Source organism: Hemitrygon akajei, chromosome 13 (genome assembly GCF_048418815.1).
Source record: "Hemitrygon akajei chromosome 13, sHemAka1.3, whole genome shotgun sequence".
NCBI classification, from domain to species: Eukaryota; Metazoa; Chordata; class Chondrichthyes; order Myliobatiformes; family Dasyatidae; genus Hemitrygon; species Hemitrygon akajei.
Genome location: NC_133136.1, coordinates 110,370,126 through 110,396,920, shown reverse-complemented (window position 1 = coordinate 110,396,920; position 26,795 = coordinate 110,370,126). Strand labels below are relative to the sequence as shown.

The window sequence follows — 26,795 nt, the reverse complement described above, 5'->3', positions numbered from 1 at the left end:
CTGTCAAAATGAATCCAAACTCAGGTTGGAGGAACAACACCTTATATACCGGCTGGGTAGCCTCCAACCTGATGGCATGAACATTGTTTTCTCTAAGTTCCGTTAATGCCCCTCCTCCCCTTCTTACCCCATCCCTGACATGTTTAGTTGTTTGCCTGTTCTCCATCTCCCTCTGGTGCTCCCCCCCCCCTTTTCTTTCTCCTGAGGCCTCCCGTCCCATGATCCTTTCCCTTCTCCAGCTCTGTATCACTTTCGCCAATCACCTTTCCAGCTCTTAGCTTCATCCCACCCCCTCCGGTCTTCTCCTATCATTTCGCATTTCCCCCTCCCCCCACTACTTTCAAATCTCTTACTATCTTTCCCTTCAGTTAGTCCTGACGAAGGGTCTCAGCCCGAAACATTGACAGTGCTTCTTCTTATAGATGCTGCCTGGCCTGCTGTGTTCCACCAGCATTTTGTGTGTGTTATTACCCAAACACTAATCCCTCCTAACTACACCATTACTATATCCCTCCATCCTCTTTACACCCATGTGCCTATCCAAACCATTCTTAAAAATCTCTAAAGTGTTTAACCCTACCACCATAACAGGCAGTGCATTCCAGGCATCCACAACTTTATGAGTAAAATAACTTGCCCCTCACCTTCAATGCATACCCTCTAGAATTACACATTTCAATCCAGGGAAACGGATACTCTCTGTTCACTCTATCTATGCCTCACATAATCTCGTAAACCTCTATCAGATGTCCCCTCAACCTCTGATGCTCCAGAGAAAACATGAACCTGGAAAACTGGGTGAGACCTGACAACTTCTATATACCAACAAAATATTACTGTCAACAGAGAAGTAGAAGAGACTCAGATCCTCCCTTAGCAAGGAGTGGTTAAATCTTCCTTTTACAACTGAGCAATGAATTCCCTGACAGCACTTGTGTCTTTTTCAAAGATTTCCCAAATTATTGTTTTGTCAGCCAACATTCAACTGTGCGTCTAGTTGTGCCACAGGTTACTTCAGTATAGAGTAAAATACTGTGTGAATATTCATCTTCCACTGTACCCAATACCTCCCATTTGTTCTTTAACCCCTATTGATCCTAGCTTTCTTCAGTACCACAATTGGTCAAATGGTTCCTGATGCAGTGAGCAGGTGGTTTTGCCTTTGTTCTGTCATTTAGCTCCCATGTAGGAAATTGGGAAAAGCTACTAGCTGGTTTGAGAATGTCACAATCCTGGATATTCATATTTTTAAGCAAATATCATGGTCCTTGAACAGGATGGCTAAGAAATAGATCATTCTGATGTTCCAGTCCTTTGCCTTTACAACTATGAAGCTGTCATCGAGGAAAGGTTGTGCAGTGTTCACTGCATTCAATGGCATCTGAATCAAATTGACCAGAGACTGGAAACCACAATTGTGATTTGTTCAGGCAACAGCAGGTTAAAGCTGCTCACCTTACATGTCTCTCATGTGCCATTATTGTGCATGGGTAAGCTCATGATCCTTTTGTCTAGTTGACCACATTCTTGGTCATCAATAGTTACAAATGCACTACCACTTAAAAGTGGTCTTTGGATCACAAATCATATGGATCAGCTAGACTGAAAGAATTCTGACTGGTTTGTGTGATAAGCCTATGCCTGCCAGCAGATCATATTCAGCATGTACATATCCCAGTAGTGCTATGGAACGTTTGTTCTTTCATGCAGTCAAACTTCAGTAACTATTCAGCTATTCAGCCAGCTTTGGGCTGTTGGACAGATTAGAGGGATTACCTGAGCCAACACTGGGCAGTGTCAAGGAAGCAACTAAGCCAGTGAAGGAATAACACTGAGGGAGAGAGGTGTTGAAGACAGGACACCTCCAAATGTGTGGCCAAATCCATGGAGCTTAAGGAATGGCAGGATATTGGCAAGGGAGTGGCTGGAACAAGCCTTGATCACTTGGTACCTGTCCAGGTTACCACATGATGGATAATCAAACTTTTCTAGAAAAAAGACAGATATTTTAGAAAAAGCGACATTTTGTTTGCTATTATGTGTCTGCCACTTCTCTGTTAAACTTTGCAGTTCTACGGCTTGCTTTTAATGAGCTGAAAGTTATCACCTAAATATTACTGTGGACGTTGCAGAAACTGAATTCTTTCCATAGTTTACTAAACACTCTTTAGATGCTCATATTTAATAAAATTGTTCATAGAAACAACCTATCTTCCAGCTGACCTGGCTTTGGTAATTCTGTGAATTACTGTCAATACCTGTAATCAGGCAGTATTAATATTTTAATTCCAAATCTGCCTGTAAACATCTGTTAATTAGAGAAAAAATGTCATTTTAGAATACTTTGCTTAGATAATTAAAGTGAGCAGAAATCTCTTAAAATTAATAAGCAGATGAGCTGATTTCCAAATGATGAGCCTTGTTAAACATTTGGTACTGAGCAGGGTAATCCCTAAAGTACAGATATGGAATGCAAAAGCAACATTATTCAAGGAAAATCATATTAAGCAGACTTTTTGACAAAGAGCATCTTGATATTCCTCGGCTATCTTTTGTTCTAATTCAGGACAGCAGTTCAATCTTCTTTTAGTTCATTGATTGCAGCCTATCAATCACAATATTAATATTAATATGCAAAACATATACAAGAGAATATGCAAATTAAAATTACACCTCAATTTTACTTACAAAATTCCAATTATTCTGCTTAGGTTGTTTCCAAATCACTGTCTTGTAGGCCTTGGGCTGTGCAGCACACATTAAAGTTGTATAGATTGTACGCCTGAAATTTGTGTAATTTTTAAAAAGATTACCAGTGATATCATCATTATTTGAACTCACTAAATAATTACAATCTAGATTTCATAGATACAATAATCAGTTTATTTTAAAACACTAGTTGAATGCTTCATCTAAGAACAACCAAGAGAAAATCTGCAGATGCTGGTTATCAAAGCATCACACACAAAATGCTGGTGCAACTCAGCAGTCAGGCAGCATCTACGGGGAAAAAAAGTACAATCCACATTTTGTGCCATCTCCAACAGGATCCCACCATCAAGCACATCTTTCCCTTCCCCCACATGCGACTTGTCCATTTGTCCCTCCCCACTGATCTCCCCCCTGGCACTTACACTTGCAAGCAGAACAAGTGCTACACCTGCCCCTGTTCCTCTTTCCTCACTACCATTCAGGACCCCAAACAGTCCTTCCAGGTGAGGCGACACTTCACCTGTGAGTCTAATAATCATATACTGCGTCTGGTGCTCCCGCTGTGGCCTCCTGTAGATCGGTGACATAGATTGGGAGACAACTTCGCTGAGCACCTACAATCCACCTGCCAGAAGCAGCGGGATCTCCCAGTGGCTATCCATTTTAATTCCATGTCAATCCATGGCTCCCCTACTGTCGTGATAAGGCCACACTCAGGTTGGAGGAACAACGCCTTATATTCCATCTGAGAAGCCTCCAACCTGATGGCATAAACATCAATTTCTCAAACTTTCAGTAATGCCTCCCTTCCTCCAGTTCCCTCTCTGGCCTTATCTCTGGATTGCCCATCACCTGCCCCTAGTGTTTCTGCCCCCTTTTCTTACTACCATGACCTCTGTCCTCGCCTATCAGACTCCCCCCTTCTCCACCCCTTCCTAATCAACCTCCCAGCTCTTTACTTCAGCCCTTCCCCACCCAGTTTCACCTATGTGTTCCTCTCTCCCCTCAGTCCTCCCCCCCCCCCCCCGACCCTCCCTTTAAATCTATTCGTCTGTTCTCCCTCCTGTCCTGCCGAAGGGTCTTGGCCCAAAACGTCAACTGTACTTTTTGTCCAAAGATGCTGCCTGGCCCGCTGAGTTCCTCCAGCATTTTGTGTGTTACTCTTCATCTAAGAAATTATTCTAATGATTGCATGACAGCAAGTTTGTACATAATTGAAATACTTTTTTTTGAAGGTTTGAAGACGCTGTACCACAATGCAAGGAAGTAATTGATTTTCCCAGGGAAAAAGTATCTAAAACCAGAGGGCATGCATTGAAGGCGAGAGAGGGTAGATGTGGAGCTTAGGAGGGCTGATGGTGCCGAACGGCGACTCCTTTGCTTGTATCTTCGGAAACAGCTCTATTTCTACCTTCAATATCTTTTATTCTTTCCTTTCAGGGTTCTTTTGAAGACCCTGACCTGGAGTTACATGCGAGCTTCGGTCCTTTGCTTGAATGGGACCTGCTCTCGGGCTTCCACGACTGGCCATTATTCGACATGCCAAACACTTGGCCTGAGAGTCTCGATCGTGTTCAGAAGCCTAAGATATCAGGGCTCTGGAGACGGGGGGGATCGAGGGTTGGTGTCATGGCTGGAGATTCGTGTGTTGTCAGGGAGGCCAGAAAATCTTTCTCTGTGGGCCTGAAGACCCGAGGTCTTTGCGATCTTTGGACAAAGAGCTTGAAAAAAGCGATGAAACAGACTTCTAACTTCGTAAACCAGTGGGTTGTTGTTGTCTCCCACTCGCTCTGAAAATGGGGGGCACCTCCCTCTCCCTTGCTAGGGAGAGAGAGAGAACCTGTGGGTTATCGAATTTCAGATGAAATGCAAAGCTTTTGGGGTAACTTTGGTCTGTGTCTTTGCTATTGCTTAGTACAAAGTTGGGTTCGGTGATTGTACCAATGCGCATTTATTTTTGCTGCTGGGGGGAGGGGGGATTGTTGCTCGCTGCCGCTTACGCACAGGGGAGGAGCTGGGGCGGGGACTTATGGGGTTCTCATGTTTATTCTTTGGGGCAGCACTGTTTTCGTGGATGTTTTGCAAAGAAAAAGCATTTCAGGATGTATATTGTACACATTTCTCTGACATTAAACTTGATTTTGAACCTTTGAAAGGATGTGAGGGGTTAAGTTTTTTACTCAAATTGGTGGATATCTGGTATGGTTGTAGAGGCAAACACATTAGAGGCTTTTGAGAAACGTTTAGATAGATAAACATTATGGAGCTTAAAACAATAGGGGGCTATGGGTAAGCCTAGGTAATTCTAAGGTAAGGAAACGTTTGGCTTAGCTTTGTGGGCCGAAGGGCCTGTATTTTGCTGTTGGTTTTCTGTGTTTCTATAGGTACGTGAATATGAGGTAGATGAGGGGATGTGGATATTGTGTAAGTAGGATGAATTAGAATTATACAAAGAAGTATACAAATAAAACAAAAATATCCTATTGTAATGTAAAGTGATCATAGTGTTGACAAACTGGCTATGACAAACTTAACACTAAGATTGAATGTTTTTGTTTTATTTGTATACTTTTTTGTATAATTTTGTTTAATTTTTGTGAATATTGTGTATCCGATGCGGTGTCTGTGATGCTGCTGCAATTAAGTTTTACATTGCACCTGTGTACACATGCACTTGTATGTATGACAATAAATGCAACTTTTGATCTCTTCCGTTAAGAGGTCCCAGGTTAGATGCAGGCTTAAGCACCTCTACTTATAACTTTATCTTTACTCCAACTGAATATCTTACAGTATGTTCCTTGTTCAAGGTCAAGACCTTTCTCCTGATGGGTTGCTCTGGCAGTAAATCCAAGTACTCAAGACAGGCAACCTTGAAATCACTGTCAGCTCACTGCAAGCAGCTTGGTGGACTGCCATACAGATGGTCAGAATAGGATATTGTTGCCTGCGCGCTATTAAGCAGTCAGGCAGTAACTCATCACAACACGTTGTTACTTATTTATTGAGATACAGCACAGAGATGGCCATTCCTGCCATTTGAACCACACTGGCAAGCAGTCCCCAAATTTAATCCTGGTCTACCACGGGACAATTTACAATGACCTATTAACCTACCAACCGGAACGTCTTTGGACTGTGGGAGGAAACCGGAGCACCCGCGGTCATGGGGAGAATGTGACCGCACCAGCAAGCAGTGGCAGGAATAGAACCCGGGTTTCTCGTACTGTAAAGCATTGTGCTAACCACTACGCTATCGTGCCTCCCAATGCACGGCCCAAAGGCTCAAAGGCAGAGAGCTTGGGGGAAGGACAACAGCCGTGTGACAGCAGGAGCGGCAGGGGATAAAGGAGAGAGGAGCAGCAGCATGTGAACAGCAGGAACCTGGCATGTGGCAAGGGAGAGGAGTAGAAGGAAAGAAGATGGAATGAGAAGCAGAAGCAGTGTAACTGAGAAAATGAATGTGTTGTAAGAACAGATTCTGGCAGAGAGAGAGAGAGGCAGGGTGGTACAATAGCGGAGTGGTTAGCACAACGCTCTACAATATAGGTGATCCAGATTCAATTCCCACTGTTGCCTGTAAGGGGTTTCTACGTTCTCCCTGTGATCACTTGGGCTTCCTCCAGACACTCTGGTTTCCTCCCACAGTCCGAAGACGTACCAGTTGGTAGGTTAATTGGTCACTGTAAGTTGTCCCATGATTAGGCTAGGACTAAATCGGAGGATTGCTGGGTGGCACAGCTCGAAGAGCTGGAAGGGTCTATTCCATGCAGTATACCAATAAATAAATAACTTGAGAGGACTCACCTTAACCAATTTTGAGAGCTTATTACATTTTCTGTGACATTTTTCAGCAATGTGGATAGCACAAGTCTGTCACAAAGTTGTAAATGTCATTCAGCAACATCTCTTTCAACATTTTCCAAGTCAAGTGTAGTCAAAGAACAAAACTCACTTATTTAAAACTGGACGACTTGAGAGAACCTGCAATAAAAATATACACTATTATAGAACATGAAATAAACTTAATACATACAAAATGCTGGAGGAACTCAACAGGTCAGGTGGCATCTATAGAAATGAACAAACAGTCAAGGTTCCAGGCCGAGACCCTTCTGGAGGACTGGGAAGGAAGGGGGAAGGAGAAGGAGGATAGCTAGAAGGTGACCGGTGAAGCCAGTTGGATAGGGAAGGTAAAGGGCTGGATAAGAAATCTGATAGGAGGGGAGAGTGGACCGTGGTAGAAAGGGAAGGAGGAGGGAACCCAAGGGGAGGTGATAGGTAGGTGAGAAGGAATAAGAGGCCAAAGTGGAGAATGCAAGAAGAGGGAAAAAAGGAATTTTTTTAAACGGATTGAGAAATCGATATTCATGCCATCAGGATGGCTGCTACCAAATGGAATATAAGGTGTTGCTCCTCCACCCTGAAGAAGACCTCATTGTGCCACAAGAGGTCTTGGACTGACACATCAACCCACATCTTCTAAAAATCTACCGATTCCCACGCTTATTTTGACTATATCTCTTCCAACCCTATCTCCTGTAAAAATGCTATTCCCGTTTCTCTGCCACATCTGTTCCCAGGATGTGGCTTTCCATTCCAGGACTTCAGAGATGTCCTCCCTCTTCAAAGAACAGGGTTTCCCTTCCTCCACCATTGATACTGCCCTCATGCGCATCTCCTCCAATTCCTGAACATCCACGCTCACCCCATCTTCCAACTGACTTAAGTTATGATAGAGTTCCTCTTGTCCTTACCTACCACCCCATGAGCCTCCACAACAAACACATCTTCCGCCGCAACTTCAAATGGATCCTACCACCAAACATACCTTTACCTGCACCTCTCTCTCTGCTTTCCACAGGGATTGCTCTGTCTGTGATTCCCTTGTCCATTCATTTCTCCCCACTAAAGTTTGGATTTACATCAGCTGCAGAATTTCTCATGCTTATGAAATTAATGTTACAGATGCTGTAAACTTGATATAAAGTATAAAGCTGGTGGTATATTTCATCTATAAATGAACCAAAATGGGGGAAATACTCAGCAGTTCAGGCAGAATCCGCAGAGAAAAAAGCATTTTGCATTTCAGGTCAAAGAGCCATCATGAATGGCTTCCCTGAAGAAAGGTCATATATCTGAAATGTTAACTCTGTTTCTCATTCCACAGATCCTTTCTGATCTGTTAAGTCTTCCTAGTTTTTTTTTAATTTCAGACAGAAAAACAATGAAAGAGATTGCATATCAAATTATCTGAGTCCAGCAATTGACTGAATCATGACAGCAAAGAAACAAAGGATGTGGAAATTAGTAGTGAAATTGCTTGCCAATGGTTTAGTTGTTCTTGATTCCAGGAAAAACCACTGGAAGCTCAGGCTTGTAAAACATTCAATGAATGTCCACTTACTTTTTCTGTACAACCTTGATCACATACTGTAGGTGTTGTTTCCTGCACTACTCCTGAACTCAAAAATGTCATAAATTTTCCTCGCAGTTTCCACACACCGCTCTCACTTTTACATGACCACTTCTGGCTTTTCCCCTCACTCTCTAGATATCTATGACTCCTTCTCAAACAATAAGCAAGTGACTAATATCTGACAGACTCTCTCAGTTATCTCAAACAAGGTTCCTCCCTGCCTGCCTCTTGTGAAGATCCACTTAATTCTCACAGTTCCTCAGTCTCCATTGGATCTTCTCTGAACATGAAACTTTCCACACCTCTACTTTTCGGAATCAGAATCAGGTTTAATATCAGTGGCATATGTCGTGAAATTTGTTATCTCTGCGGTAGCAGTACAATGCAATACATAACAAACAAAAAACATGAACTACCATAAGTATATAAGATCAAAAGATATAGGACCAGAATTAGGCCATTTGGCCCATTGAGTCTGCTCCACCATTTCATCATGGCTGATCCAATTTTCCTCTCAGCCCCAATCTCCTGCCTTCTTCTTCCCCGTATCCCTTCATGCTCTGACCAATCAAGAATCTGTCACCCTCCACCTTAAATACAATAAAGACTTGGCCTCCACAGCTGCCTGTGGTAAAGAATTCCACAGATTCACTACTCTCTGGGTTAAAAAAAAATTCCTCTTCATCTCCATTCTAAAATGACGCCACTCTATTTTGAGCTTGTGGCGCCTGGTCTTGGGAAACATCCTTTCCACATCCATTCTTTCAAGGCCTTTCACCATTCGATAGGCTTCAATTAGGTCACCCCTCATTCTTCAGAATTCTAGTGAATATAGGCCCAGAGCATCAAATGCTCTTCATATGCCAAGTCGTTCAATCCTGGAATCATTTGAACCCTCCGGATTAAGCACATCCTTTCTAAGATAAGGGGACCAGGCCGGCTCACAACACTCCAAGAGGCCTCACCAATAAGACTCTCAAATCCTTTTGTACCTTTGTTTTTGTTTTCTTTTTTCCAACAGTGGCTTTCTCTTTGCCACTCTCCCATAAAGCCATGACTGGTGAAGCACCCGGGCAACAGTTGTATGTGCAGTCTGTCCCATCTCAGCCACTGAAGCTTGTAACTCCTCCAGAGTTGTCATGGGTCTCTTGGTGGCCTCACTCACTAGTCCACTTCTTGCATGGTCACTCAGTTTTCCAGGACAGCTGTGCCATATTCTTTCCATTGTTTTGATGACTGACTTAACAGTACTCCAAGGCATATTCAGTGACCTGGAAATGTTCTTGTATCCATTTCCTGACTGATGTTTTTCAATAAACTTTTCCCCAGAGTTGCCTGGTATGTTTTTTTGTCTTCATGGTGTAGTTTTTGCCAGGATATTAACTCACTAGCAGTTGGATCTTCCAGATACAGGTGTATGTTTACTACAATCAATTGAAACATCTTGACTGCCCACAAGTCTCAAAAAACAGATCTCCATTTAACTAATTACATGAATTCTAAAACCAAATTGGCTGTACCAGTGATGATTGGTGTGTCATATTAAGGGGGGGGGGCAAATACTTCTGCAATCAATTACTTTGCGTTTTATATTTTTAATTAATTTAGATCACTTTGTAGAGATCTGTTTTCATTTTGTCAAAGAAGAGTCTTTATCTGTTGATCAGTGTCAACAAAGAACAAATTAAATCCATTGTGATTTAATGTTGTAAAATAATAAAACATAAAAATTTCCAAGGAGAGGGTGAATACAGTTTGAGGGCTCTGTAGCTCCCTGAACTCCCTATACAGCACCTCGTTACTCGTCCTACCTATGTCATTGGTACCTACATGGACCATGACATCTGGCTGTACACTTTCCCACTTAAGAATCCTGAGGACTCGATCTGAGATATCCCAGACCCTCAAACCCGGGAGGCAATATACCATCCAGGAATCCTCTTCTCACCACAGAACCTCCTGTCTGTTCCCCCAATGAATCCCCTAACACCACAGCATACCTCTTCTCCCCCGCCCCTTCCCTTCTGAGACACAGAGGCAGACTCAGTGCCCGAGACCCAAACATTGTGATTTTCCTCTGCTAGGCCAACAACACCCCCCCCCCCTCCAACATATTCCAAAGCGATAAACCTGTTGTTGATGGGGATTGCCAGTGTTACTTTGTACTGGCTCCTTAACCATTCTTCCCCTTTCACTGTCACACAGTCTTCTGTCTTCTACACAGTGGGTATAACTACCTCTCTTATATGTCTTACATATCACCCCTTCAGCATCCTAAATGATCTAGAGTTCATCCAGTTCCAAATGCAACTCGTGAATGCAGATTGTTAGAAGCTGCAGCTGGATAGTCAGCAGGGATTCTGGATGTCTCCCTGTCCACGAGAAGAGCAGTCCTCTATCCTGCCTGGTATCTCTCCTTTCCTAATTGCACAGATATAAAGAAGGGAAGGAGAAAAAAAAACTTAACCTCAAGCTAATATATACTATAACAATTCCACCCCACTTGACTTCCTATTCAACAACCAAGAAATATTAAAAACTTTCATCAAAATTCTACCACCAGACATGCCTTCCCTCTCTGCTCCTTTCAGAACTCTGAAGGGATTGTTCACTTTCTGGCTCCCTAGTCCATTCCTCTATCTTGAACAGCCACTCATGGTTCTTCCAATGCAACCTTAGAAGATACAGCACCTGCTTCCTACCATCCTGGGACCCAACAGTGCTTGAAAGTGAAGCAGTGTTTGAATTACATTTCTTCCAATCCAATGCACTGCATCTGGTGCTTACTACATGGTCTGCTCCACACTGGAGAAACCCAACACAGTTCTGTTCCCATCACTCTATGGGTTTCCTCCAGATGCTCTGCTTTCCTTCCACATCAAAAACACTGGTTTCAATTGCCACTTTAGGTTGTCCCTTGTATAAAGGTAAGTGTCAAAACCTGGGAGGGATCTGATAGGAATTTGAGGGGAATAAAATTGGATTAATGTACGATTGATATAAACAGATCCCTGATGGTTAGCACAGATTCCATGTGCTGCAAGGCCTATTTATGTGATTTACGATACTGAGACAATCCAATCCATCATATTTACTGCACTTCCTTTACTAAAAGGCCACATGTACAAATAGGAATAAGATACTCCCAATCCTGGACATGGGTAGTGGGGTGGAGATAAGTCTCTACCAAAGTAGTAAGGTGCTCCAACCCTCCACTAACTTACAGGTCACCCTTGGGCAAAATGAAGCACCTGATTAGTTGCTTGATCAGGGTCACAAGATTTCATGGGAGCAGCTGGTTCATATCACAGGTGCTGGTTATGTGATCACTAACACCAGGCAGATGATCTCTGAATCTATCGATCATGGCTGGGTCACCTGTCTTGTAGAGGCACTGCCCAGAAGAAGGCAATGGCAAGCCATTTCTGTAGAAAAATTTGCCAAGAACAATCACGGTCACCATGATTGCCTAGATCATACAACAGGCTACATAATGATGATGATGAATCCTAGTCCATCTAAGAATATGAGACAATGATCCAGAGGTGTGGCAGTTTGAGAATTTGAGTTCAGTTTAAAAGAAATTGAAGTAAAAAGCAGGAAGCAGCAAAACTGACAATGGAACTTTCAAACCCAAGCTGGTTCACCAAATCAGGTTAGGGCAGCTAATCCACTGTCCTTATCTGCTCTAGCCAACTCCATCACTGCCTTCAAAAATGGCCAAAAAAAAGACAACAAATATTGCCTCAAGGGGGAAACTTAACAACGCTTTCTCAGAGCAACCAAAAATGGACAATAATTGCTGGCCTTGACAGTGGCGTCCACATATCAAATACAAGTAAAATTGGTCCCTGTCCTGAACAGCATCATAAATAATAATGCCAGAGGAAGGAATCAGAGAACATTCTGTACCTGGGGGTCAAAAACCAAAAGGTAAGAGTAATAAAAAGTTCACAAAAAGAAAATGATCTAAATAGTACAATTTATACAAGTACTCCTTTTGGTAGTTACCACCCCAGCCTATGCTTTAATTTTCTTTCACCTTTGATTGACATGTATGTTCACAATTAACATTCATACCTCATCTTGAACTCCAATAATAAATAGAGTTGGAACCACTGGGACTCACCTTGAACATTGTATTTAGATTGATGTCCTTTTGCGTGGTAGCATTTAGAGCACGAATGGCTGGTGTCCTTGAGAAAACAAAACAAATATGTAAATGCAAAAGCTGTATAAGACGGGTGTGCAATGATTCAAAGGTTTGAAAGCTTGGGAACGTTCACCTTCTGTCATCCCATGGAGGTGGAGGTCTCCAATGATCATAATTCGTCTCTACCCTGTACCATCTATGTAAATGGGGGAAAAACATAACTTCACCATGAGATGCTTTCAGAGTTAGATGAATCAAAATAAAAACAACTTATTCACTAATCTGCTGCGAAACAGAACCTGAGTAGTAAATTCTCTAAACATGAACCATTAACACAATGCTTATGGAATAATTGAGTGTGCTGCCTTGATAGACCCCTAACTGTAGCCTGAGCAGCATACTAGGAGATATGGCAAAGATCAATAGCAGATTGGTGTGAGCCCAAGCTGAAATACCATGACCACCATAATGTTAGAACAGTGAAAATGCACACGTGGGACTCTATCTGAAGTCCGAGGTCAGAGGTCCCATGGAGGACAAAGAATGCAGTTTGGTTGGTGATATTTTAAATAGCAAGCTGTCAGGGGAGATGAGGACAACTACATTTGGTAGATCTGTGAGAAATAATACTTTTTTTCTGACCAGTGAACTTGAAAAATCTAACTGCATGCTAATTCTGTATCTTATGCTAGTGGTTGCTGTGGAGAGTTTTACAGTGGATAGAAGGTGTTAAGGTAAATAAAATTCTCACCAAAGGGTCAGGAATTAGATTTTATCTGGAAATGTGTACAATTCCTCTAAGCTTTGCCAGTTTTCAATTGCACAGGCCCTATTTCTTTTGAACTTTTGTGAAAGAATTTCTAGGGAAGAATCACCAATAGCTACTTCTAGTAAATATTGCACCTTGCTGGCGGTTCAGCTGAATAAACCATCTTAAAGGAGAATCTCCTCACACATTGCCTGAATCTTAGCATTTTTGCTTTTTTATCCACTTACTGCCCTTTAGTAGACTTCAAAGGCCAGACGTCAATAGGCCTTTCAGGTTCCCTTGTTATAATGACACCTTCATTTGGCTTGACTCCACCTAATATGAAGTACACATTTGCAGTGATGGGAGAATAGGACAACTTCCTTAATGCAACTTGAAAGTCCACAGATTCTCTAAGAACCTGAAGAAACAAGAAACACAGACATATTTTATTATTAGTTTAGAGTTTGTCATTTTCACTCATTGTCAGGTCAATTCCCTCCCCTCACTCCACCTTGCTGACTGTGGGTGACTTCATTAAGAACACGTCCAATGGTTACAAATACTCTTGGTATCATGGCCAGATTCTCAGTAAAGAATAAGAAAAATCTAAAAAAAAAGACAGTAAAATGCTGGAATAATAAAATACAAGCTATTTCCCCTATTTATCTTACTCATTGTATTTTATGGCCATTTAATGATACAATTCTTCAATAAATTTTAATCTTCTCAGATCAGCTATCAGATCTTCAGTATCGATGTTCTTAACAGGCTGTAGGTTCAAGTGCCTTGAGTGTGTAATCCTGGCTGAAGCTTCAGAGTATTACTAAGGGAGTGTATCACCCAGGGACTGCTGAACTGTCAATAGTACCATCGTTCTAATGAAATGGTAAGCCAAGACCCTCAAATTAGTTTCAAACAATATGTCAGTGTTATTCACAGAAGAGTATCTGTCAACCAACATCAGGAAAGAACTTGCCTTATTGTAAATATATGATGTTGTTCATGAGGGCTTTTTTGTTAATAAAGTCAATGAAAATTACTTACATCTCTAATCACCCAGCTGGGAGAACGATTTCTCTTCAGAAAAGTGGCAATTGCAGTTTTCCACTGCGCACCTTTAGCTGAAATAATAATTACATAGAACTGACTCCAATGTCATGTAAAGGAGGCTTGTTTGACGATTCAACCTGACATTACATATTAAAATACAAACAGCAAAAACATAACAGCAGAACCACTGAAGTACTGCATTACTGTTCCTTGCTTCTGTAAAATATTGTACTTACTCATAGCCAAGAACTGAAATATAATTCAAATAGATGGAAAAAGCAGATATCATACAGTAAATGGCAGGACCTATGGAAGCACTGATGTACAGAGGGATCTTGGAGTGCAAGTCCATAACACCATAGAAGTGGCAACATGTATGATAGGTTAGTGAAGAAGGCATTCGGCATGTTTGCCTTCATTAATAAGGACACTAAGTGTAAAAATCTGAAAGTTGTTGCATCTGTGCAAAAGTTTAGTCAGGTCACATTTGAGGTATCATAAACATGAGCATCCACATCCAACACATCATCCTCGCAACTTCTGCTATCTCTAAAGGGATTCTATTACTAAACTTATCTTTGTCTCCTCACCCACCCTGCTTTCCACAGGGATCGATCGCTCCCGCCACGATTCCCTTGTCCACTCATCCTTCCATGCTAATCTCCCTCCTGTCACTTATCCCTGCCAGCTGCCTCTCCTACATTATAAATTGGGGGACCACTTCTTCGAGCACCCCCCTCCATCTATCTAAAGCAGAACTACCTGGTGGTCAAACATTTTAATTTGATTCCCATTCTTGTTCTGACACGTCAATCCATGGCCTCTCTTGTGCCAAGATGAGGCCACCCTCAGGGTGGAGTAGCAACACCTTATATTCCATCTGTGTAGCCTCCAACCTGATGGTATAAATATTGATTTCTGCACCCAGTTAAAAAAAAATTCCCTCCCCCTCCCCTCTTCTTCTATTTTCCATCCTGGCCTCTTATCTCTTCTCACCTGCCTATCATTTCCCCTGGATCATTTCCTCCTTTCATTTCTCCAATGGTCCACTCTCTTCTCCTATCAGATTCCTTCCAGTCCAGCCCTTTATCTTTCCCACCCACCCCGGCTTCACCTATCAATTTCTAGCTGGTCCACCTTCCCTTCCCCCCACCATTTTATTCTGGCATCGTCCCCCTTCCTTTCAGTCCTGAAGAAGGGTGTCAGACCAAAATGTGGACTGTAAATTTGTTTCCAAAGATGCTGCCTGATCTGCTGAGTTCCTTCTGGAGTTTCCGTGTGTTGCTTTGAAGTATCATATATAGTTCTAATCAACACATTATAGGAAGGATGTGAAGGATTAGGTATTGAAGATGTACATAGGATATTGCCTGGATTGGAGTGTGTTGGCTATAAGGAGAGATGGGACAAACTTGTGTTGTTTTTGATGGAGCATTAGAAACTGAGGGGTGACCTAATAGAAGCAAATAAATTTAAGATAAGCATAGATGAAATAGATAGTCATTTTTCCAGGGAGAAATGTTCAATATTGGAGATCATAGTTTGTAGGCCAACAAGCTTGTTCCTGCACTATACTACTTTCTGGTCTATTTTGATCTCAAAGTTCTCAAGACACACAAAGCAGAATTCACTTAACATTTAACAAAATCTATTGGAACTGTGGTAAATCAGGACATATCCACCGAGAGAGAATTGGGCAGTTGCCTGCTACAAATAAGTGTAGTTCGTTGGAAGAATATCTACTATACACATTTAATTGTTTTGATGTTTTTGGCATGACTACATTTAAAAGACAACTGCGACCTGAGTTGAAATGTGCAGACCCAGCATTGTTAGTAGAAACTGGAAATAATGCCATCTTTATATTTTGACCAATTCTATTAGTTACAACTAATGAAAATCCTCCCACACTGAGAGGAGTGGAAATCCTTTTAGAGCATAATGGAATGAAATCTACTTGGCAATTGAGGCTAATTCATATAACTCTAAACAACTTGAAGTTTATGGTATTGGGTTTACGTAACACTAATTCTAATGAGTAGGTTTATCAAGACCAGGTAATTATAGCCCTGGTAAAAGACCAGGGATAGTCCAGGTAATTATAGACCAGTGAGCCTTACGTCTGTGGTGGAAAAGCTGTTGGAAAAGATTCTTAGAGATAGGATCTATTTAGAGAATCATAGTCTGATCAGGGACAGTCAGCATGGCTTTGTGAAGGGCAGATCGTGCCTACAAGCCTGATAGAGTTCTTTGAGGAGGTGACCAGGCATATAGATGAGGGTAGTGCAGTGGATGTGATCTACATAGATTTTAGCAAGGCATTTGACAAGGTTCCACACGGTAGGCTTATTCAGAAAGTCAGAAGGCATGGGATCCAGGAAAGTTTGGCCAGGTGGATTCAGAATTGGCTTGCCTGCAGAAGGCAGAGGGTCGTGGTGGAGGGAGCACATTCAGACTGGAGGGTTGTGACTAGTGGTATCCCACAAGGATCTGGTCTGGGACCTCTACTTTTCGTGACTTTTATTAACGACCTGGATGTGGGGGTAGAAGGGTGGGTTGGCAAGTTTGAAGACGGCACAAATGTTGGTAGTGCTGTGGATAGTGTAGAGGATTGTCGAAGATTGCAGAGAGACATTGATAAGATGCAGAAGTGGGCTGAGAAGTGGCAGATGAAGTTCAACCCAGAGAAGTGTGAGGTGGTACACTTTGGAAGGACAAATTCCAAGGCAGAGTACAAAGTAAATGGCAGGATACTTGGGAGTGTGGAGGAGTAGAGGGATCTGGGGGTACATGTCCACAGATCCCTGAAAGTTGCCTCACAGGTAGGTAGGGTAGTTAAGAAAGCTTATGGGGTGTTAGCTTTCATAAGTCGAGGGATAGAGTTTAAGAGACGCGATGTAATGATGCAGCTCTATAAAACTCTAGTTAGGCCACAATTGGAGTACTGTGTCCATTTCCAGTCGCCTCACTATAGGAAGGATGTGGAAGCATTGGAAAGGGTACAGAGGAGATTTACCAGGATGCTGCCTGGTTTAGAGAGTATGGATTATGATCAGAGATTAAGGGAGCTAGGGCTTTACTCTTTGGAGAGAAGGAGGATGAGAGGAGACATGATAGAGGTGTACAAGATATTAAGAGGAATAGACAGAGTGGACAGCCAGCGCCTCTTCCCCAGGGCACCACTGCTCAGTACAAGAGGACATGGCTTTAAGGTAAGGGGAGGGAAGTTCAAGGGGGATATTAGAGGAAGGTTTTTCACTCCGAGAGTGGTTGGTGCGTGGAATGCACTGCCTGAGTCAGTGGTGGAGGCAGATACACTAGTGAAGTTTAAGAGACTACTGGACAGGTATATGGAGGAATTTAAGGTGGGGGGTTATATGAGAGGCAGGGTTTGAGGGTTGGCACAACATTGTGGGCCAAAGGGCCTGTAATGTGCTGTACTGTTCTATGTTAGACAAGAGTAACAAAGTTCAACAAACCTCTTGCATTTGCAGTAATGGAAAACTTATTTGGTTTTTGCCCAGTCCATAAACCAACAAAACCAAGGAATGTTGTCCCTGTGTAAACAATCTGAATTTTAAAAAGGGACAGAGATTTTAGACTTTGGCAGCAAGGAAAACAGCATTAAATTGTAGGATATAAACAATCAGAAAATATACTCAAAACCAGCTCATCAGCATGTCGGAAAATATTCCAGTATACAGGTGTCCCCTGCTTTACCAATGTTCGCTTTATGCCACTTCGCTTTTACAAAAGACCGACATTAGTAACCTGCTTTCGCATTACAAAGAGGATTTTCGCTTTTACGAAAAATGTTCCCATATAAATTAATGGTTCTTTGCTTGACGCCATTTTGGCTTAAGAAAGGTTTCATAGGAAAGCTCTACCTCTGTAACGGTGGGGGGGGGGGGGGGGGGAACAGCTGTAGATTAAAATAATTAACACAAGAGATGGTCTCAATTAAAAGGAGTGTTGGCAAAAATGGACACGAGTTGAATTACATCTAAGTACACTTTATTCCTCTAGCAAACAAATGGTGACATCGTTTATAAGACCATTAGACATAAGAGCAGAATTAGGCCATTTGGCCCATTGAGTCTGCTCTGCTATTCAATACAGCTGATCCTTTTTTTCTCCTCCTCAACCTCATTTCCCTGCCTTCTCCCCGTAACCTTTGATGCCATGTCCAATCAAGAACCTATCAATCTCTGCCTTAAATACACCCAACGACCTGGCCACTAGTGGCACATGGCAACAAATTCACCACCCTCTTGCTAAAGCAATTTCTCTACATCTCTGTTTTGAATGAACACCCCTCTATCCTGAGGCTATGCCCTCTTGTCCAAGACTCTCCCACCATGGGAAACATCCTTTCCACATCTACTCTGTCTAGACCTTTCAACATTCAAAAGGTTTCAATGAGATCCTCCCTCATACTTCTAATTTCCAGCCAGTACAAACCCAGAGCCATCCTTGTCTGATAACCCTCTCATTCCTGGAATCATTGTTGTGAACCTCCTCTGGACCCTCTCCAATGCCAGCACATCTCTTCTAGGATGAGCCCAAAACTGTACACAATACTCAAGGTGAGACCTCACCAGTGCCTAATAAAGCCTCAGCACTACATCCCTGCTCTTATATATAACCTCCCGGGCAGATGCCAAGGAAGAACAACCATGTCAGAAAGTCTGATCGTGGGAGGCAGGCCCCACCGCGGGGGCTGTGCCACTTCCATTAGAGAGTCCAGGTAAAATGGGCAGGCTTGAGTCGATCCACAGAAAAACTATCCGGGATACCTCCAGAGTCCAGCGTAAAAAAACTTAACCCCGTTTCCACACGCGGAATGGGCCGCAGAGAACCCGTAACTCACAAACACATATTTCGCCTCCTACAGACCCGGCAAGAGGCGCGACCGCGGCCGGCCATGTGGCGTCGTGGGCACCGGAGCGAAAGTTCTGGCGCTGTCCAGAGAAGCCGCCCGCCGCGGCGAAGCGTACCGTGGATATTGGGAGAAACTCTCCCGACACCCGCAGGGGTTGCTCGAAATCGAGCTCCGCAGAAGAGGGCTGAAGGGCCGCCCAACTTGACCCACGGCAGTCTGTCCAGGCACGGAGAACGGCTGTCACTGAACGGTGCAACCGCTCGCACAGGCCGTCGGACGGCTTGAGGGTGATAATCCGTAGTCCGGTGCAGTTTGACCCCCAGATCACGGACAACCGCCCACCAAAGCCCGGACATTAACTCCGTCCCTCAGTCTGAAGAGACATCCGACGCGCCACCGCCGCGGCCAAGATGGACGACAGCAGCACCGCCTCCGGCCCGGCCAACGTGTCGATCTATCAACGATGGCGAGGAGGTGAGTAAACCCGCGGAGACGGGACGGGGGTTAATGGGCCAACCAAACCCACATTCGCCTGGTCGAAATGCCGCGCAGGGACCGCGAAAGGAGCCTCGGCGCGCTGACACGGCCAAACAGTCCCTGCCGCCCTTCTTTAGCCCGCACCACACAAACTTTTCTGTCACCAGTCTCTGCGATGCCCTCCGGCCCGGGTGAGAAAGCCCGTGGATCACATTGAAAACGTACCGCCTGGGTCGCCCTGTTGACACACCACACCGTAGTGAAACGCCGCTGTTACCGAAAGCAAAAGCTCCACCATTTTCAAGCCTGTGTCTATTGAACCTGCACACTCGGGTCCGGAATCTGATCTGTCGCCATCGGAGCGTAGTCTACGCCCAAATGGACAGCACCAGGAAAGGCAGTCAGTCAGCCACGAGGTTGCGCTTCCCTGCGACCTACTGGATCACCATGGTGAACTCTGAAATAAAAGAAAGATGGCGCTGCTGTCGACCAGACCAAGGGTCAGAGACCTTAGTCGTGCAATAGGGGCTTATGATCCACAGAAGTCGTAAATGGACAGCCCTCTAGGAGAAAACAAAAATTCTGCTCTGCCAAGTACAGGTCGAGAAGCTCACGGTCGAAAGTGCTGTACTTGTGATCTTAGGGGCAAAGCTGATGGCTAAAATAGGCTCCCAAACAGCGTTGACCAACTGCTCATGCACCATGCAATCCGACACATCCGCGGTGAGAGCAACCGGCGTGTCTGGGAGGGGTTACGCCAGCAGTGTTGCATTACACAATGCCTGCTTAGTATCTGAGAACACCTTGGACCTTTCCAATGTCCAGTCCATGAAACGCTTGGCCGCTTTGCCCTTAAGAGCCTCGTAGAGCTGAGCTGAGCTTAGCCGCTTTGGGGACAAAACAGTGATTAAAGTTCACCATACCCAAAAACTCCTTCAGGGCCTTAATGGTGTCTGGCCAAGGGAAGCACTTGCTTTATGGCCTCAACTTTAGCCGACAGGAGTACTGCCCCTGCTGCATTGATGTGGTGTCCGAGGAAATTGACCACGGACAGTCCAAACTGGTACTTTGCCGGGTTGACGATACGACCGTGCTGACTAAGGCGTTCAAAAAGAGTTCTCTAGTGTTAGAGATGTTCACCCCTAGAAGAGCTGGCTACCAAAATGCCATCTCGGTTAACAAACAGGATTGGCAAATCCCTGAGAACATTGTCCATGAGATGCTGAAAGGTCTGGGCTGCACTCTTCAGCCCAAATGGCATTCAAAGGAACTCAAACAAATCAAATGGTGTAATAATGCTGGTTTCAGGAATGTCAGTCAGGTGGACCTGGTTATAACCATGAACGAGGTCCACCTTTGAGAAAGAAAACTTTCCCTTCCAGGTGGGCAGAGATATCCTGGATGTGCGGGATTGGGTATTGGTCAGGGGTTGTGATGTTGTTGAAGTGGCGATAAGTGCCACATGGACATGGCTTTCACATGACATGGAGAGGGGAAGCCCATGGGCTGCTGGACCGCTTGACGATGCCCAGGTGCTCCATGCCGTCAAACTCAGCTTTGGCGACAGCTACCTTCTCTGGATTGTGGTGCCTGGGTGAAAAGGGTGGCCGGTGGTGAGGATGTGGTGCTCCACCTTATATTTAGCAGTGGAGGAGGAGAAAGTGTACTCAGTCAGGTCCGGGAACTCAGCAAGGAGGTGGAGGAAATCATCAGAGGCGAAAAGGATGCTGGACAACTTCGAAGTGCCGGTGGGGCTGAGTGTGCTGGAGAGGAAGTAGAAAGTCTCTGCGTTGATGAGGCGCTGGTTCTGGACGAAAACGAGAAGGGTGTTGGCACAGAGGAAGTTGGCCCCCAGCTGGGGTGTAGACATCGCTGCTAACACAAAATTCCAGCATAACACAAAATTCGGCAGAAAGGAAAGCAAATGCTATGTTGGCATTCATTTCAAGAGGAATAGTGTACAAGAGTAAGGAGGTGTTGATGAGGCTCTATGAGGCACTGGTGAGACCCCATTTGGAATACTGTGTGCAGTTTTGGGTCTCCTATCTTAGAAAGAATGTGCTGATGTTGGAGAGAGTTCAGAGAAGATTCACTAGGATGATTCCTGGAATGCAGGGACTAACATATGAGGAGCGTTTGTCAGCACTTGGATTGTATTCATTAGAGTAGTGGTCACCAATCTTTTTAAACCCAAAATTCCCTACCTCGGTCTTAGTGAAAGGTGAGATCGACTAGTTACATGCATGCGCACCGGGGCAGAAAAGACTGGAAGTAAAACCCCACAACCCGGAAATAGAAAGAATGTATAAACACCAGGGATACCCACCCTTTTTTGCACCACAGACCTGTTTAATATTGACAATATTCTTGCGGACCGGCTGACGGGTGGGGGGGGGGGGGGTTGGTGTTAAACATGACCGGAATACACTGATACAGGTTCCTTATGTCCAGTCTATTCCGCAATTTTATCATGGCTCTCGGCGCTTAGTTTCTGTCCCGCTTGCTCACGTTTTTTCTGCTGAAAAATTTCAACGCATTTGTCTTTAAGTGCGAGGTGCTTGGACTCAGGGTACCGAAGCCGCTTTGAGGGCTTCATTGCCTCAGACAACCTCCCGGCCCGAATTGCAGCCTCCGCCCGCCTGCCGCCAGACGCCTTGGCCAGGTGCGGCTGGGGTGAGAGGACAAGGTCAGGGCCGGAGAGGTCCCCATGCTGGGGCCGCGGCATTCGCAGTCCGGACAGAGCAACCGAGTGAGTGAGGTGTGTGACAGACCCACCACCCCCCACCCCATAGGATCTATCGGCCGACAAAAGTTTGTTTTAGTGGATCGCAGCGCAGTAGCTGCTCTGATACTTACGAAACCTTGAGTCCGAATTAGGTCGTCTGCGAATATTTTAGCACCGGGTTCCCCACGAACATTCAGTGTGGTGAACAGGTTTAGAGGCGGCGCCCATCAGTCCGTGCTCTGGGCCCGTAGCAAAGACACTGCCCACCGGCCGGCCGAGGCAAGTACTGGCGCGAGGGTATCACTGCGTTTAGGCGACTGATGACCTCGCATGGGTTCAAGTTCAACAGTGGCCATGACAGGGAGTATGGAAAAGTGCAGCTGACTCATATTGTTTCATCGCGGCCTGGTGGATGGAGACCATTGAATTACACTGTGTAGTGCGGGGAGCTATACACATGCACACTGGGCAGAAAGAACAGAACCAAAACCCCGCAACCCGGAAACAATCCCTCAACGGTATTTGTGGGGTTTTTTTTCAGGATCTACTGGGAAAGTCTCAAAGATCGACCAGTCCATCGCGATCGACAGGTTGACGACCACTACATTAGAGTTTAGAAGAATGAGAGGGGATCTCATAGAAACATTTCGAATGTTGAAAGGGTTGGACAGAGTAGATGTAGAAAGGCTGTTGCCCTTGGTGGGTGAGTCCAGGACAAGAGGTCACAGTCTTAGAATTAGAGGGTACCCATTTAAAACAGAGATGAGGAGAAATTTTTTTAGCCAGAGGGTCGTGGATTTATGGAATTCATTGCCACAAACAGCTGTGGAGGCCCAATCATTGAGGATTTTTAAGGAGGAGATTGACAGGTATCTAATTAGTCAGGGTATGAAGGGATATGGGGAAAAAGCCAGTAATTGGAACTAGACGGGAGAATAATTTATCTCATGGTGGAGTGGTGGAGCAGACTCAATGGGCCGAATGGCCTACTTCTGCTCCTTTGTCTTGTGATCTTGTGACTTCTACCCTCTAAAGCACAACGCCATCTCACACTTACCAAAAGTCCAGATGGCACTGCTGTTTGCAGCCTCGAGAGACGGTCCATATTCCCCAGTTCATTTGTCCAATTTTGACATGAGCAGGACGCTTACCTGAGCGCCTGTGTCACTGAGGAAATGGTACTCAGAAACAGAGTCTGATCTGCCGACACCCATAGCAGTTAATGGGCACTGGCTGTTCTGTTTCCCAACTCCCTGAACTTGCAGGGTGCGTGGCATTTCTTAGCTCTTGTCCCAAACCACATGTTTTAGAAACAGGATAGGAGACTATTGTTGAGCCACGTTGAATGTCTCATGTTCAGGTGGTAGCAAGACCGTGAATACGTCTGGCTCCATAGTCGCACAGGCCCTCTTGGTGACAGAAAACACCTTGTTAGTCTCTCTCACTAGAGCCCAGAGGTTTTTGAGGGGAGAGCCACCCAGAGCCGATTGGACCTCGCCTGTTAGTTGTTGCAGGAAAAGCTCTCTGAAGATGAAACACAGCTGATGTCCACCAAGGAGGGACAACATGTGGTCCATAAACTTCAACAGCTTGGAATCACCTAAGCCGGGCAGTGAGAGGAGCCGACAGGTGCACTCAGACTCAGGAAGTTTAAAGGTCTCCAGAAGGAGTTGCTTAAGAGTCTCGTACCTGCTGATGTCTAGTGAGTGCTGCAGGACACTCATCACTCTGGTCACCGTAGAGTTACCTAATGCTGCAACGTCGTTGTAATATTTTGTGTCGTCTTGAGAGACTCCCTGCACTGTGAACTGGGTCTTTGCCTGAGCGAACCAGATGACAGCATGTTCCTGCCAGAATTCAGGAACCTTGAGAGCAACAGCGTTTGCGATCATGATTGTAAAATGAGTAAAATCACTCTGGAATCATCCGGAGGAGCATCGGGGTCACCAATGTGATAAGAAAAACCCACCCCCAAAAAACATAATAATGTACAACATAACATGTAACATACACAGCGAACTTAACTCTTAAGAGTCTGGGTAAATTCTGCCTGATGAAATTAAGGAGTCTGTACAATATCATATTAATGTTAAGTTTTGTAATATCTTGGTATATATCCATTTCCATCTCTGCAACTATGAAGCTGTAAATGCAACAATTTCCAGCTAAACAAATTCATGCATATGAACATTTTCTCTTTCAATATTTTTATTAGTTTTCTACATAGAAGAATACGGAGTACAATAACATAAGTAAACAAAAATGATTAAATATTATCAAACACGTTATATTTGGATCACATTTGGAATCTCATTAGCCTGTATTCATGTAAGTTAAATTAAATCGTAATATTGAAATGTGGTAATTTTATTATACAAAAAAAAAGAATCTAATCCCACTAGCAAGACCGAAGCTGTTTGTTAAAGAAAGAAAAAAGGAAAAAACCCTTATCATATAGTGAAATACGTTATTAGCCAACATCTGTACTTTAAGAGCAAATCAAAGGTTTGTTAAAAAGCATTTTAACAACAAAAAGATTATCTTAATTATATATATGATGGTGTAAACCATACTAAACAAATAAACCTGAGATTAAATTGAGATTTGCAAGAAAGGATTCTACAGATATGTCAAGACCAGGATTGCAAGGGACAAAATTGGTCAGAATGGTAACTTATACGTGGAGGCAAAAGGGATTGGGGAGATCTTAAGTGGATTTTTTGCATCTGTATTTGCTTGAGATATGGATACAGAGTCTTCAGGAGTGAGGTCATGGGCGCGATACTGATTACAGAGGAGGAGGTCTCCAGGGCCTGACAAGATATTTACTCGAACCCTGTGGGAGGCAAGTGCAGAAATTGCAGGGGTCCTAGCAGAGATATTTAATTCATCCTTAGTGACAGGCAAGGTGCCGGAAGATTCGAGGATAATTAATGTTATTCCGCTGTTTAAGAAAGGCTCTAAAACTAAACCAGGAAGTTATAGACCAATAAGCCCTACATCAGTATGGGAAAGTTATTGGAAGGTATTCTAAGGGACTGGATATATGAGTATTTGGATAGACAGACTGATTAAGGATCGTCTGCATGGCTTTGCATGGTAGATCCTGTCTAAACAATCTTTTAGAGCTTTTCGAGGAAGTTACCTGGAAAGTTGATGAAGGCAAGGCAGTGGATGTTGCCTACATGGACTTTAACAAGGCATTTGACAAGGTTCTGCATGGGAGGTTGATCAGGAAGGTTCAGTCACTTGGCATTCAGGATGAGGTCGTAAATTGGATTAGACATTGGCTTTCGGCAGAAGCCAGAGAGTGGTAGTAGATGGTTGCCTCGGACTGGAGGCCTGTGACAAGTGGAGTGTCGCTGGGATCGGTGCTGGGTCTGTTGTTGTTTGTCATCTATATCAACAACCTGGATGATAATGTGGCTAATGGGATCAGAAATTTGCAGATGACACCAGTATTGGGGGTGTAGTGGACACTGAGGAAGACTACCAGAGCTTGCAGTGAGATCTGAACCAGCTGGAAAAATGGCAAATGGAATTTAATGCAGACAAGTGCGAGGTTTTGCTCTTCGGCAGGACCGGTTAGAGTAGATCTTACACAGTGAATAGTAGGGCACTGAGGAATGTGGTAACACAAGGAGATCTAGAAATACAGGTCAAAAATTCATTGAAAATGACGGCACAGGTAAATAAGTTCGTAAAGAAAGTTAATGGCACATTGGCCTTCATAAATCAAAGTACTGAGTACAGGAGATGGGATGTTATGTTGAAGTTGTATAAGACACTGGTGAGGCCTAACTTAGAGTATTGTGTGTAGTTTTGGTCACTTACCTGCAGGAACAATGTAAATAAGTTTGAAAGAGTGCAGGGAAAATTTACAAAGATCTTGCTGGGTCTGGAGGACCTGAGTTATAAGGAATGATTGAATAGGTTAGGACTTTATTCCTTTGGAGTGTAGAAGACAGAGAGGAAATTTGATGGAGGTATACAAAATAATGAGGGGTATAGATAGGGTAAGTGCAAGTGGGCTTTTTCCACTGAGGGTGGGACTACAACTAGAGGTCATGGGTTAAGTGTGAATTTAAGGCGAACATGAAGGGAAACTTCTTCACTCAGAAGGTCATGAGAATGTGTATTGAGCTGTCAGTACAAGTGGTGCATGTGAGCTCAATTTCAATATTTAAGAGAATTTGGATAGGTACATGGATGGGAGGGGTGTGGAGGGTTATGGTTTTAGTGCAGCTTGATGGGACCAGGCAGTTTAAATGGTTCAGCAGGCACTAAATGGGCAAAAGGGCCTCTTTCAGTGCTGTACTTTTCTATTATTTCTATTACAGATCAGTTGATCAAATTAAATGACTACAAGGTAACAGTGTGGTATTAACAGTGCAATATTGTCAGACTGCTCAAATTTAGATTGATTTGTATTTATATTTTATTACGAGCAGCACACACAAAATGCTGGAGGAACTCAGCAGGCCAGGCAGTATCCAGGAAAAGAGTACAGTCGACATTTTGGGCCGAAACGTCAACCCTACTCTTTTCCTAGATGCTGCCTGGCCTGCTGAGTTCATCCAGCATTTTGTGTGTGTTGCTCAGATTTCCAGCATCTGCAGATTTTCT

At 43.9% G+C, this 26,795-nt stretch overlaps 1 protein-coding gene across 1 annotated transcript in view; it reads right to left on the bottom strand.

The window, feature by feature from the left end:
- Positions 1 to 426: 426 nt before the first annotated feature.
- Positions 427 to 26,795, bottom strand: part of LOC140738129 (N-acylethanolamine-hydrolyzing acid amidase-like) — a 31,879-nt gene continuing 5,510 nt past the window's right edge. Inside the window, exons 4-11 of the mRNA XM_073065279.1 lie at positions 17,565 to 17,655; positions 14,080 to 14,156; positions 13,281 to 13,453; positions 12,418 to 12,480; positions 12,261 to 12,327; positions 6,668 to 6,696; positions 2,689 to 2,782; positions 427 to 2,605 (exon numbers count right to left, since the gene is read on the bottom strand). Of these exons, the coding sequence (XP_072921380.1) occupies positions 2,576 to 2,605; positions 2,689 to 2,782; positions 6,668 to 6,696; positions 12,261 to 12,327; positions 12,418 to 12,480; positions 13,281 to 13,453; positions 14,080 to 14,156; positions 17,565 to 17,655 (624 nt within the window). The 3' untranslated portion in view covers positions 427 to 2,575. The remainder of the gene's footprint in view (positions 2,606 to 2,688; positions 2,783 to 6,667; positions 6,697 to 12,260; positions 12,328 to 12,417; positions 12,481 to 13,280; positions 13,454 to 14,079; positions 14,157 to 17,564; positions 17,656 to 26,795) is intronic.